General features: G+C 40.8%; 1 protein-coding gene across 6 annotated transcripts in view; it reads right to left on the reverse strand.

Annotated features, from left to right (window-relative positions):
- MEIS2 (Meis homeobox 2) overlaps positions 1-14,646 on the reverse strand; it is a 141,823-nt gene that overhangs the window by 99,319 nt on the left and 27,858 nt on the right. For all 6 annotated transcript variants that reach the window (XM_056546396.1, XM_056546394.1, XM_056546397.1 and 3 more), the window contains exon 7: positions 11,423-11,537. In XM_056546396.1, the coding sequence (XP_056402371.1) occupies positions 11,423-11,537 (115 nt within the window). The remainder of the gene's footprint in view (positions 1-11,422; positions 11,538-14,646) is intronic.

Below are 14,646 nucleotides of genomic sequence, written 5' to 3' on the forward strand. Positions count from 1 at the left end.
ATATATCATGCATGCATTTCCTATGGCACTACTACTCGGGATACTATCATACACCCCTGTATGATGGAATCTGTACCCCTTAAGACACATCATGTCGCTTGCAGAGCATGGTACTAGATATACACACATGCACATCAACTGATTTATCAGCTGATGATTGTTTTATCACCTGCTGGATCCAAGCCAGACATGTCTGTTGGAAGGTTTGATAGCTGAGGGACAGAGACCAGTGTGAAGCAGCCATAGGAGCAATCCCGTAAATCTAGGAGCCCAAGCAGAGAGTGATACATCTGAAAACACTGTGCATTAACCATACTCCCAGCCCCAACCCATGAACTCTCACTCTGCATGAATAATTTACCCTCTTTTATGCTAATGGGATCATGAAAGTCTCCCTCCGTCTTTAATGCATTTATTCTCAGCTTTTAGTAACAGACCCCACCCGGGGAAAGGATCACAGAGTCGGCTCTAGTTGAACGAGCAGCACCAGGGGAGTATCAGTGATTATGTACATGGAACCTCATGAAAACAAGCTGCGTGGTAGTGGGTGCCTGAAGCATCCTCTCAGCAGAGGAGAGAGGAGCAGGATATTGGGAGCACAGGCAGCCCATGAAGCTCTCTGTAGTATAGCTATGTCTTATCTGGGCACTGTCTGCTCTGGGAGTTGAAGTATGGGGGTTGGTGTATGTCAAATATCTGACATGGAAGTGATGCAAGAAAATTCCTCTTCCTTCTGCTCAGCACTGGAAAGAAGAAAACACAGTTGACTGGGAATTATATGTGTTGTGTCGATAAATTACACGAACAACATTAAAACCCATTTAAAAGAATAGTAAAGAATATTAAACTTTCTCCCAGGGTTTTCATGCTGGCTCTTCAAGTTAAAAATTTTTTTTAAACTATTTGAATTTATATTTTGGGATGTTACATTTGAATCTTTCACTGACAATCTGAATGTGAATTTAACTTTATTTGAATTAACTTTGGACACTATGAATGGCCAAAAAATATTATATGGGAATGACAGCAACTATAACCCCTCTCCTCAAAAGGATATCAATAATATAGCTAGCAAATCCTGACAAAATGTGTGGGTTCTAACAATAAAATGAAACTGTAGCAGAGGGGAATGTGTCAACTATTTGGGGAATAGAACAATACAGTAAGTTTTAAAGGGAACCTATAACTATAAAAATGTTGTTTAATCTACCATAATTATGTTCCAGAGCAAGAGAAGCTGAGTGGATTGGTAAATAGGTTTGTGCAGTAGAAAATATCATGTATTCATGTAAATCCCCATTTTATTCTATCTTAGGAGTCCAGTGGGCGGTGTCATTCAATAACTGGTAGTCTTTCTGTATTAGCATGTGTACAGGACCACCCACTGGACACCTAAGCAAAGATTGGGTCCTCCTGTTCTATAACATGATGTCTGCAGATTAGATTGTATGTTTAATGTGACATGTTTATTCTATGTTGTTCAAAGGAGTTATTCAGGAATAAAAAAAACAGGCAAATGTTTTTCTAAAATTAGGAGCACACCTGACTACAGGTTGTGTGTGGTATTACAACTTTGCTCTATTCACTTCAGTGGAACTTAGCTGCAATACCACAAATAACCTGAGGACAGATGCAGTGGTGCTTTTGGAAAAGATCCTCTATCCTGTGGATAGGGGATAAGTTGTCTTTTGCTGCAGATGTCCTTTAAATAGCAAGCAATTTTTTTTATTTTTTTTATTTTTTTTTTTATAAATATACGTCCTTTGGATTGATTTGACCTCAGAAGACTATTTGGACATTGTATACATATGTTAAGTTTCTTTGGTCAATGTATTCATATAATTACAGTGAATATCCATATAACAATAACATGAAAAAAGACAGCAAAAAAATAAACAAACAACAACACAAACATGTAAAAGTGAAAACAAAATGAAAAATGTTAGCAGTAAAAAATGTGATAATCTGAGTCTTAGTTCCCTATATGAAAAGTCATATTTTCTTTGTCTAGTAGAGGCCTAAAGTACTGTATCTGCTCTACAATAAGATTTCATTCTGCCGCCTGATCTCCTGTTATCTGCTGGCCATTTTCAGGGTCAATGGGCACTTTATTTTTAATTCCATTAGTCGACTCCCGTCCACCCAACTCACAACTTTTACAAACAAAACAAAGGAAAATGAGCCATTAAGAGGGAAATATCATGTTGAAATCTCATGTTAGCCTGATGACTATTCCCCGCCAGGCTGCAGTCTTTGCATTCAGAGGAATTTAATAATCTCAAGTGATGAAAACGGCTTGTGTGAGTGTTGTGAGCAGGAACGCAGCTCTCCTGACCTGTGTCCATGGAGCTCAGAACATTGTGGCGCGCAGAGCAAAAATCACTAGGCCAAAAACAGCTGGCTGACAAAGCTATGAAGCAGCAGGGAATGCGGCTGCTTTATTGTTTATCTTTTGTTTATGAGGCTACATTCACGTTTAATTATACCTTTAAATTAAGGTCTAACAGGCGTCAAGAGAATTCTTCTTCCACAAAGAAAAAAAAAAGGCTGAGAGAGAAGGATCTGTGTGTTCACAACACTGTGGTTTCCAAGTAACTTAACATATAGAATCAGAGAATGTTTTTCTCCACTCTGCCAATCTGCACTTATCAGCGCAAAGTAAAGTAAAGGAAATATTTTGCTGATCAATATAGTTTGTTACAAAACACAAATTAAGTTCAGGGGGTTTCCATGGAAAGACATTTCATTATAGGGGAGGTCTCATGAAGATATCCCCTGTTTTGTGCTCGGTTTACCCCACATAATTGGGAGGTAAAGGTTTTTCGGAATGAAAACAACCCTTTAGTGCTAACTGGAACGGAACAGCAAATCACAAGCTGCTGGACCAAAATATTTATGCAACTTGTCTGCAACTTTACTACAGTTGGGATTTGGTTGTTAAAAGAATTTTTTGGGACTGTCGTGTCACACTATTTACTAACATTACATGCGGTACCACAATCTCACACAATCGTACATGCTGTTAAAACCTCCTAATTCAGATGAATGTCACTTATTTTCAGTTTCAGAAATCTCTGTAATTAATCTGCTTTATGTAAATATACCCCTAAAGTTCAATTTCATCTGCTCAAGTCATTAGTATGTCCTCATGACCATCAGTGTGGCCATCGTTTCTATTTTTTAGAGTGGTTATCATCCAGCTTTCCCTAAATGGCAAAAAGGGAGCAATTTGTGAAAGGGATCTGTGTATACATTATCTGTATAGGTAATAAATAAACAGCTAAATGGAACTTGGAATGGGTTATATTGAGCTTCTGTTCTAGTGTACCGTATTTTTCACTGTATAAGACGCACTTTTTCTTCCCCAAGAGGGAAGGGAGGGGGGGGGGGAAGTTGCGTCTTATACAGCGAATACCTGTCCTATCGCGGCGGTCCCTGCGGCCATCAATGGCCGGGACCCGCGGCTAATACAGGACATCACCGATCACGGTGATTCCCTGTATTAACCCTTCAGACGCGGCGATCAAAGCTGACCGCCTCGTCTGAAGCGAAAGTGACAGTAACCCGGCTGAAATCGTGGTGTCCCGAACAGCTTACAGGACACCGGGAGGGACCTTACCTGTCTCCTCGGTGTCTGCTCCGTGCCGGGATACCCTGCGTGGCCGGAGCTCTCCTTCATCGTCATCACATCGTCGCGCACGTGCGTCGGTGTGCGTAGTGACGTGATGGCGGCAACGGAGCGCGAGGATACCCGGCAGCAGAGACGTTCGGAAGCGACGGGGACACGGTGACAGCGATGGAGGGCGACATCCAGGGCAGCGGTGACGAGCGGTGACGGGTCCAGAGCGGCGGGGACACGTGAGTACTACCTCCTATACGAGTGGTCCTCAACCTGCGGACCTCCAGATGTTGCAAAACTACAACTCCCAGCATACCCGGACAGCCAACGGATGTCCGGGCATGCTGGGAGTTGTAGTTTTGCAACATCTGAAGGTCCGCAGGTTGAAGATCACTGTCCTATACTTTACATTGTATTTGGTTCAGAATCTTTATTTTCTAGATTTTTATCCTACAAAATTAGGTGTGTCTTATATGCCGGAGCTTCTTATATGACGAAAAATACGGGTATGTCCAACATATACATTGGGAAATGTTTGCAGAACATATCATAGACCCCTACAGGCCCAAAAGATGTTTGTCTGTTGGCAAATGTCTGTGTGGTTTGTATTGGCATACTTCTGTTTTACTGCTTCAAAAAAAAAAAAAAAAGAATATAGGTGACCACATTTTACATAACAAGGTCATCCTGCACATATACTGCATGGCATATTTTTGTTTCAGTGGGCGTCAGTGTCCTATGCATGTAATTGTATGGAAAAGGGTATACAGTGATCCCTCAACTTACAATGGCCTCAACACACAATAGTTTCAACATACAATGGTCTTTTCTGGACCATTGTAAGTTTAAACCAGACTCAACATACAATGTACAGACAGTCCAGATCTGTGAAACGTGTCAATGGCCGAGAGAACTGACCAATCAGAATGGGCAATTTACTGGTAAAACACCTGTATTACTGAAGCGTATGCACTGACTGATGTCTGGTAGCGCCCCCTACAGTACAGGGAGATATTGGTCTGTACTACTCTTTACCTGTACCAGGGTTAGCTGCTCCTTTGGACACCAGGTGAGGGCGGCTCCATGTTACTTTTTTAGGACATTGCGTGTACTGTACAGGACCCCGAAGAAGCTCCTGTCCTCTACATAGACCAGTGTTTCCCAAGCAGGGTGCCCCCAGCTGTTGCAAAACTACAACTCCCAGCATGCCCGGACAGCCTTTGGCTGTCCGGGCATGCTGGGAGTTGTAGTTTTGCAACAGCTGGAGGCACCCTGCTTGGAAAACACTGACATAGACAGTGATTTACAGCTCCCAGCAGATCTTTCTTATGTAAGAACTTGCTTTATCTATATTAGTTATCTACTTATTTTTCTTTAATTCTCACTTTTTCCTATTTTTGGATGATATTTTGGGGCTTTAGAACCAATTACCAGGTTTCCATAGAGTTCTGGTCTCAACATACAATGGTTTCAACATACAATGGTTTCAACATACAATGGTCGTCCCAGAACCAATTAATATTGTAACTTGAGGGACCACTGTAAATGAGATGGAAGAGCTTAGACTCTGAATTTAATCATTTTTCAAATAATTAAATGGCTGCAATCTGCTAAAATTGTGCTAATGAATCAACTCCACCGTCTGAGCCTGTCCAAGGCTGCTGTCAATAGGTCATCTACTCTACCGCCATCTACTTCATGTTGCCTCATTGGTAGGTATGATAATTACAAAACCGTTACCTCAAGCTACAACACTGCAAATGCTATGGGCACATAAAAGAAAACATCCCATTTTTATTGTGAAAACAGCTTTTTTCATTGCACTTTTATGATGTTTATGATGCAATAATATCTAACTAGCAAACAACAGCTTTATGCCTTCAAAAGCTTACATTTATATATGCCAATCTCCAGGTAGAACTGTGATGATTATGGTACTTAGGTTATGATTTACTGCAATGTACAGTACATAAATGCCTTTTAATGCTCTGCCATGGTTTGTTCAGACCTGCGTGTCATGGAGATGTCTATTAAAGGGGTTATCCAGGAAAAAACTTTTTCTTATATATCAACTGGCTCCAGAAAGTTAAACAGATTTGTAAATTACTTCTATTAAAAAAATCTTAATCCTTTCAGTACTTATGAGCTTCTGAAGTTAAGGTTGTTCTTTTCTGTCTAAGTGCTCTCTGATGACACGTGTCTCGGGAACCACCCAGTTTAGAAGCAAACCCCCATAGCAAACCTCTTCTAAACTGGGTGGTTCCCGAGACACGTGTCATCAGAGAGCACTTAGACAGAAAAGAACAACCTTAACTTCAGAAGCTCATAAATACTGAAAGGATTAAGATTTTTTAATAGAAGTAATTTACAAATCTGTTTAACTTTCTGGAGCCAGTTGATATTTAAAAAAAAGTTTGTTCCTGGATAACCCCTTTAAGGATGGCCATCAGCATGTAACGTGACAGCACCTATAACATACACTGTACATATTTATTTTTCAATGCATACTGTAAAAGTAGGTATGTAAATATTAATACATAAATATTTAAATGTTGGGTATTGTATGTCAGGAAGTGTCAGATCTGGAAGTCTAAAATCCAGAAATTTATATCTCTGCACCAAGAAGATTTAAAGCAATCATCAAAACATCACCAAAGAGTGCAACAATGAAAACTGAGGTCTAATTTATTTTCTGCAGAGCAACACAGATTTCATTCAAAGTGTGAGATGGAACATATACAAAGAGACAGCTGTTTACACTTAAGTAATAGTGGAGGGTCCAGCAGTGAAGGGGTGTCTTTGATTCCAGGACTCTGCAGTTGCTGTCCCAGCCTGTCTTGGAATTTAGTCTATTCCAATATGGGGGGGGTTTCCTACTGCTGATATATGGTTAACTCATTCTATTCCTTTACGGCATAGCCCTCAAAGAGCAGCCCCCAGGTGGAAAATTAAAAACAAAACAAAAAACATGTCGGTATGTATGTAATATTTCTGATGGTTTTATCAAACTGCATGGACAAATAAAATAATAAGTTCTTTAAGTTCTACAGGGGAAAGCAATGGTCTAGGAGTTGGATGGTTTATTTATGGATAAGGTTCTCTATATTTGGTATTACACTACAATACTGTCAGCATCTACAATAAGACTTCCTTAATAAGATGGCTAACATTAAAAATGTGTTGGCATTCCCTATGTGTTTTGATCACATGCATTGTGTACTTTTCATTATTATCTTTTGTCGCTGGAGGTACTTTTCATTGAGCCAGTAAACATTGGGATAGAAGGCCTTGCTTTGGCTGGCTCCATATGTATTCCTTAGGCTGGGTTCACACTTTGGAATTTCTGGCCAGAATTTCTGCCGGAGATCGAGCCGGCAGGACTAGGACCGCGCGGACTGCATTGCCGTCCCCATAGATGGCAATGCATTTCTGGGTGGATCTTTTGGGAGATCTGCTCATAAATGCATTGACATCTATGGGGATTGCAATGCAGTCTGTGTGGTCCTAGTGCCGCCGGCTTGATCTCTGGCATAAATTCTGCCCAGAGATTCCACAGTGTGAACTCAGCCTTATTGTTTGGGTAAATCTGTTTCGGTGTGCAATCCTCCAAATCCATCATGATGATCAATGATAGAAGAACAGTTCTAAAGGTCACTCAGATATGGAATGGTAAAATGAGGCAAACAAGTACTGGGCCATCCTGGCCAAGGACGATGGAGTCTGGTCACATTACCAGCCCTAGGATGGGATTTTTCATTAAGCATTTTTGCTATGGGTCTGTAATAAGTTATGAATATATTTTCATCCTATTCAAGATGGCACAATGCACCCTATGCGTTCTGGATTGGTGTACATGTATACGTTCAGTGAAACTGAACACTCTTAATAAAGTAGAGCGTCAGTGAGATTGAGTATGGTCCCAGCCTGACAGTGGCAGCTGAGGTCCTAATGATGGATGAAGCTTTGGGGCCTCTCACAGACAATTGACTGTAAGTGGAGCTTGTACATGGTTACAACAAATATTTAACCGAATAATAACACAAATAAAGAACTTGCAGCACTGGTGTGTGAATAATGTGCTGGAATCCGATGTGTGATCTGTGTGTGAACCCTCTGGGCAGTTCTGCAAAACCTGTTCCTGAGGGTAAAGAATTCCACTGCCTCCCTCCCTGATATCCCTGTGTCCAGCATAAGGAATTCTAGCACAGAATTGTCAGTATTTTCTAAAGGAGTGAACTTTTCCATCATTGTTCATGCTACTTTGCAGAGAGCTGAGCTCTGTAACCAGTTCTAATAAATGGAAAAAGCATATTATGGAGGAACACTGTATTACAGTGCTTATGTAGTGTGTGTGTGTGGGGGGGGGGGGGTAGTCACTTTGGAAAGTGTAAAAACTTTATAAACTCTAACCTAAACTATTTCTTATGAAAACTTGTGAACTGCTCCTGTGTACCTGCACACTGATGGAAGGAGACCCGGCTGATTCATGGCAAGATTTAGAGGTGGGAACTGGATCTTCTGGGTCACAGTTAAGCCAGTTTTACACAGCACCCACACAGAGCAGTTTCATTTGTGCATCCATATTACGTTGCAAGCCTTGGCCTGACCATGGGTCTGATGACATGAACTGACAGCTGTCAGTACAGGTCATCAGACAAATGGCTGTAAGTGGAGCTCATACATGGTTGGTCAGGCTGGGACTTGCGCCTGTAATACAGACACAAAAATGCATCCGTAATTTGCCCACATGTGAAACGGCTTTATGCTGTTCCATCATATATATCCATTTACTTGCACCATGGTGTTAGGATTTAATAAAGGGATTAAAGCTAACCCTTATTTATCCCAGAGGAAAGTCTTTAATAACAAGACCTACCCCTAAAACAGCACAATGCTTCCTACAAAACCATCCAAGTACTTCCACAGCATAGACAGCAAGCAAAAGCAGAATAGAGAGCATGAGAGGCATTGCTGAACGTGACCTCTCTAGTCTCCTCATGCATTGAAACCTCACAGTTTGGTACTAAAATCCTATGTATATGACAGGCAAGAAAGAAGATAGACTTTATGTCTGTAAGCCATGCTCTTCTTACAACCCCAGGGCCTGGGAGGTGGCACACAACACACTGATGGGAAGTTCCACACACAACCAGAATGTTCCGACTGAAGATTCCAAGCAGAAAAGATAAGTCCCGGAGTTCAGGGACACCATAGACAAGGCCACCATATGCAGAAAGAGACAAGACTGCATAAAAAAGGCATTCTAGACAATCCATAAATGTTCCATGAGATGCTTAGTCTTGTCAAACCAAGCCTGGACAGAATCCAGGAGATAGGTAGTCAATGCTTTAAATAATGCTCTTGCAGTCAATACCTTCATTGTCCAGAAATTACATTCTAATATACTTTTGGTATGAATTTTAAGATCTCTGTTTTCGATGAATGGAAACATTTAATGTTTAGATGAAAATCTATCTTGGTCACGTGATGGTATCACAGATGAAGGACTTGTTACAGGATATACAGTCATGGACGTAAATGTTGGCACTTGGCACACCTGAAATTTTTCAAGAAAATGAAGTATTTCTCACAAAAAAGCATTGCAGTAACACATGTTTTGCTATACACATGTTTATTCCCTTTGTGTGTATTGGAAGTAAACCAAAAAAGGGAGGAAAAAAAGAAAATTGGACATAATGGCACAACAAACTCCAAAAATGCTCTGGACAAAATTATTGGCACCCACAACTTAATATTTGGTTGCACACCCTTTGGAAAAAATAACTGAAATCAGTCGCTTATTATAACCCTCAATACGCTTCTTACACCTCTCAGCCAAAATGTTGGACCACTCTTCTTTTGCAAACTGCTCCAGGTCTCTCTTATTGGAAGGGCACCTTTTCCCAACAGCAATTTTAAGATCTCTCCACAGGTGTTCAATGGGATTTAGATCTGGAGTCATTGCTGCCACTTCAGAACTCTCCAGCGCTTTGTTGCCATCCATTTCTGGGTGATGTATGTTTGGGGTCATTTTCCTGCTGGAAGACCCAAGATCTCAGACGCAAACCCAGCTTTCTGACTCTGGGTTGTACAGTGCGACCCAAAATCCGTTGGTAATCCTCAGAGGCAGCAAAACAACCCCAAAACATAATTGAACCTCCACCATATTTCACTGTAGGTACTGTGTTCTTTTCTTTGTAGGCCTCATTCCGTTTTCGGTAAACAGTAGAATGATGTGCTTTAGCAAAAAGCTCTATCTTGGTCTCATCTGTCCACAAGACGTTTTCCCAAAAGGATTTTCTCTTACTGAAGTTCATTTTGGAAAAATGTAGTCTTGCTTATTTATGTCTCTGTGTCAGCAGTGGGGGTCCTCCTGGGTCTCCTGCCATAGCGTTTCATTTAATTTAAATGTCGACGGATAGTTTGTGCTGACACTGATGCTCCCTGAGCCTGCAGGACAGCTTGAATATTTTTGGAACTTGTTTGGGGCTGCTTATCCACCATCCGGACTATCCTGCGTTGACACCTTTCATCAATTTTTGTCTTCCGTCCACGCCCAGGGAGATTAGCTACAGTGCCATGGGTTGCAAACTTCTTGATAATGTTGTGCACTGTCGACAAAGGCAAATCAATATCTCTGGAGATGGACTTGTAACCTTGAGATTGTTGATATTTTTCCACAATTTTGGTTCTCAAGTCCTCAGACAGTTCTCTTCTCCTCTTTCTGTTGTCCATACTTCGTGTGGCTAACACAGGCACACAATGCAAAGACTAAGTGAACTTAGTGAACAGGTGTAATTTTTATATCGCCCACACCTGTTATTTGGCCCAGGTGAGTTTAAAGGAGTAGCACATGCTTGAACAATCTTATTTATCCACAATTTTGAAAGGGTGCCAATAATTTTGTCCAGCCCATTTTTGGAATTTGGTGTGACATTATGTCAAATTTGCTTTGTTTCCTACCTTTTTTTGTTTAGTCCAATACACACAAAGGGAATAAACATGTGTATAGCAAAACATGTTTTATTGCAATGCTTTTCTGCGAGAAATATTTAATTTTCTTTAAAAAATTTCAGGGGTGCCAACATTTACGGCCATGAGTGTATATCAGATTATAGTGCTCCTCAAGTCCTGTACCTTTGTGACCATCATGTCACCAGGACAGATTTATATCCTCTGATTGTAAATAATGAACATTTTCATCCATTGATACCAAACAGAGATTGTTAAAAGCTTGTGACATAAAGCAGTATTCTAAAAATGTCTCCGCTATCAGGCTATACTAGGAGTTGTAGTCTTGTAATGACCATGATAAACAATGAATAAGTTATTGTAAATTGGTTAAATTTACTAAAAATATAAACCACCACTGGGCCAGTGAACAGAACAATGGAGTTGGCAATGTTCTCCTGAACTAAGCTACCACAAGGTTACCCATATTCACCAGCAACCATCAACACAAATTGGAGAAGCAAGACAAAAAGGTGTATACTGATGGCCATAACACATTATAGTGACCCAAAGAATTACAGTAGGACAAGTAATAGAAATGTGTCAGAGAATTATATGCCCTCTTCCAGGCGGTTATAATATTACACCAATATAAAGCTGCAAACCCTCAGTTACAAAGATGGGTATGAGGACATATCAAGAGTCACATCTGAAGGGATCAATTTAAGTGACAAAATAAAAAGAGCATAAAAACGTAAAACCAGCAAGAATAAACAGAATGCCATCGATGAATGAATATGAGTCATACATGTAGCACAGAAGACAAACATATACCATAAAGGGGGGTCCTACCTTGCTCACTGCTGTTGTCCCCACTCTGTGACGCATGTCCACCACTGGAAGGTCCCGGCGTGCCTGCTGAATGCGTAGATACTGCGTCATCGTGATCTCTCCATGAGGCAGGATTCTGATGGGCAGCGTGGATAAAGAAGATTTCCATAAAGAGAAAAGAAAGAGAGAAGAGAATTAATTGTAGTACTTTAGGTTTTCCCACTGAGTTGAGTGGTGGCAATGCACTTCATTACCAATATCCTAAACTGTTTAACACATTTCTAGATACATTTGAATTTCATTCTTTTTTTTTCATTAGTCCATTAATCTTCACGTGTTTGGTGGTGATCCAATAACTTCAGATCATTAGAAATCTGTCCCATCAATCTAAAGATTTATACGCTTGTCTAAATAGTTATTAGTTTTCGCTATATTGACAGCAGTTCATCAATATCTAGCAATGTGGGTCAATACAGAAATGCAGTTATTGTGATTTTAGAGGGAATGTGTCCTCAGAAAATAACCTATTGTTTAAATCAGGTTTTAATGTCAAACACATTGTTTAAGAATTCGTGGTGATTTATTTTTCAAATTTTCCATTTCACTATTTAAATTACAAAAAAAATCCTGAAATCTTGTAGTTTTCATTCTGGCTACTAAGCCTAACAATATTCTGACACTTCCTGCATCTAGATAAAACTTTACAGCAGTCTCTTCCGTATCATCACAGACAGGATTACAGTAGAAATTTACTCTAGTATATAGGCAAGATAAGATCAGGTCATTCACAAAAGATGATTGCGAGTGTTCAGCCTCACCCTCCCTCACACCCACATCTGCACAGGTCACAGAGCATGCCTAGAAAACTCTCTGAATATGGTCAGCTTTAGTCTATTGTTCCTATGTCCATGAGGCTTTCTATAAGTTACATATCTAAATGCTGTTAAAAGCAGCTCGGGCAATAGGGCTGCCCCGCATAATAATGTTACACGTTAGTGCTATAAGAACAAAAACAAAAAGAATATGTTGGTTCTATGTAAGTAAAGGAATTATGAATAAAGATTTTTCATGAGACAGGGGACAAAAAAGTGTTATTAAAGAGATGTCATTTCCACACACTTATATATATATAAAAAAAATAATATGTGCCAGTCTAATGTTCCCTGTAAACCGCTATCTTATGGGGGGGGGGGGGGGGGTTCCAACTGGATTCCTGACATACATGTCTGCACCAATGATAATTCCATCATCTCATATATCTTTAGTTCTAGAAAGCTTCAGAAATATAATTTAATTTAATTTATAATTTAATTTACATATAATTAAATTCATTTATTTAATTTAATTCAAATTATAAATATAATTTATGTATAAATAGGTGTGACCGATAGTAGCAGAAAATATTCTGAAGATTTTGGTTGTGTGTTGGGTATATCTTATCTTCGAGGTAATCTAAGGGTTACATGGCACCTTACAATGCTTTGTAAAGGCCATTTGTTGGATAGACTAGCCAGATGGCTACCAGACTCCTCCTCTCCAACTTATGACGTCACACAGATATAGAACGTAAAACAGATGCTATGTGCATTGTGACAGAAGGAATACCACTTAATGTACATACTATTATATATCACACAAGAAAGTGTCGTGCCTTTCTATAGAGCAAATAATAATAGTCAGGGCCTAGGTGTGAAATAACCAAGATCAGGCTGCGAATGCGATGCTTAGCCCAGATTATATAAAATGTAATCCACTAAACAGACCTGGAAGTGTTATTATAGTAAATTGCTGGATCCTACTGTGTTAAGGGCCAATGTCCCCCGCTGATCGTAGACACAATCACATGTAAGTCTATTGAAGTAACTGAGATGTGACAGAGCGAGCAGAAGTGAAAGAGAGTGTGACAGGAAAGGAAGAGACAGGAAAGAGGAAAGGAAACACAATTGAAAATCCTGATAGTTACATTGTATGAGAGAGCAGCGCTGGTTCATATGATGAATGGATAAGAGAAAATGCTACAGCTGGACATAGACAGGAAGATGTCCTCAGTCTGACCAGCTCCAATATTCAGGGGCAATGTGTCGCAGCTAGTAGACTGTACGACGAGACTACTTGTATACACTGTGGCCTACAAACTGTCGACCTCCAGATGTTGCAAAACTACAACTTCCAGCATGCCCGGACAGCCAACGGCTGTCCGGGCATGCTGGAAGTTGTAGTTTTGCAACATGGGGATGTCCTTAGACCACTGCTGCATGTATACCATTGCGTAGCTAAAAAAAAAAAAGATGAAAGAAACCATTTGTATCTATGTTGGCGCTGCTGCCCCATTGCCTCCGCCATCCCGGTTGTATAATTACCTGTTGCCGGGGTCGGGTCCGCGCTGCTTCTGGCCTCCGGTGTGGCGTCCCCTGCGTCGTTGCTATGCGCTGCGAGACGCAATGACGAGTGACGTCTTCAACGTGATGTCACTCTTCATTGCGCCGGGCAGCGGCGCTGGCAATGGGGCAGCGGCGCCGATAGCTAGGGGGAGAGAAGCGACGGCAGCAGGGCTCTAGACACCAGGAAAGGCAGGGGCAGAGAAGCGGGCAGTGACGGCCTCTCTCCCCCTGCCTTTCCTGGGGTCTTCTGCGGGGTTAGAAAAACCGAGGGGGATGGGGGAGGCAATGGGGCAGCAGCGCCGATAGCCAGGGGGAGAGAAGCGGCGGCAGCAGGGCTCTAGACCCCAGGAAAGGCAGGGGGAGAGAAGCGGGCAGCGACGGCCTCTTTTCCCCTGCCTTTCCTGGGGTCTTCAGAAAAACCGAGGGGGATGGGGGAGGCAATGGGGCAGCGGCACCGGCAGTCTCTGGACCCCAGGACAGGCAGAGGCCGAGAATCAGGCAGCGACAGTAGGTCTCTGCACCTGCAAAAGCCGCTGCAGTTCATTGATTTAAAGCACCCGCTTTAGCCTAAAAAATGCGTGTTATACGCCGATAAATACGGTAACTTGTTTTATAACCGGAAAACATTTTGTACAGTTCAACACTTTTATGAATAAAATATTAAACGCTTTTGTGATAGTTGATGTTAATATATATATTTTTTTAACACATTTGCAATATTAGGTTTAAATCAATTTAACACCCAATCTGATAAACAAGGAGAATTGTTGTAATGTTTGAAAAATTATAGCACATGAATACTTTTGATTCATGGAAACATTTTTAAACAAACAAAGTCTAAACCATTTTGACTCGCACAACTAA

This window comes from Hyla sarda, chromosome 11, assembly GCF_029499605.1.
Source record: "Hyla sarda isolate aHylSar1 chromosome 11, aHylSar1.hap1, whole genome shotgun sequence".
In the NCBI taxonomy this organism is placed as follows: Eukaryota; Metazoa; Chordata; class Amphibia; order Anura; family Hylidae; genus Hyla; species Hyla sarda.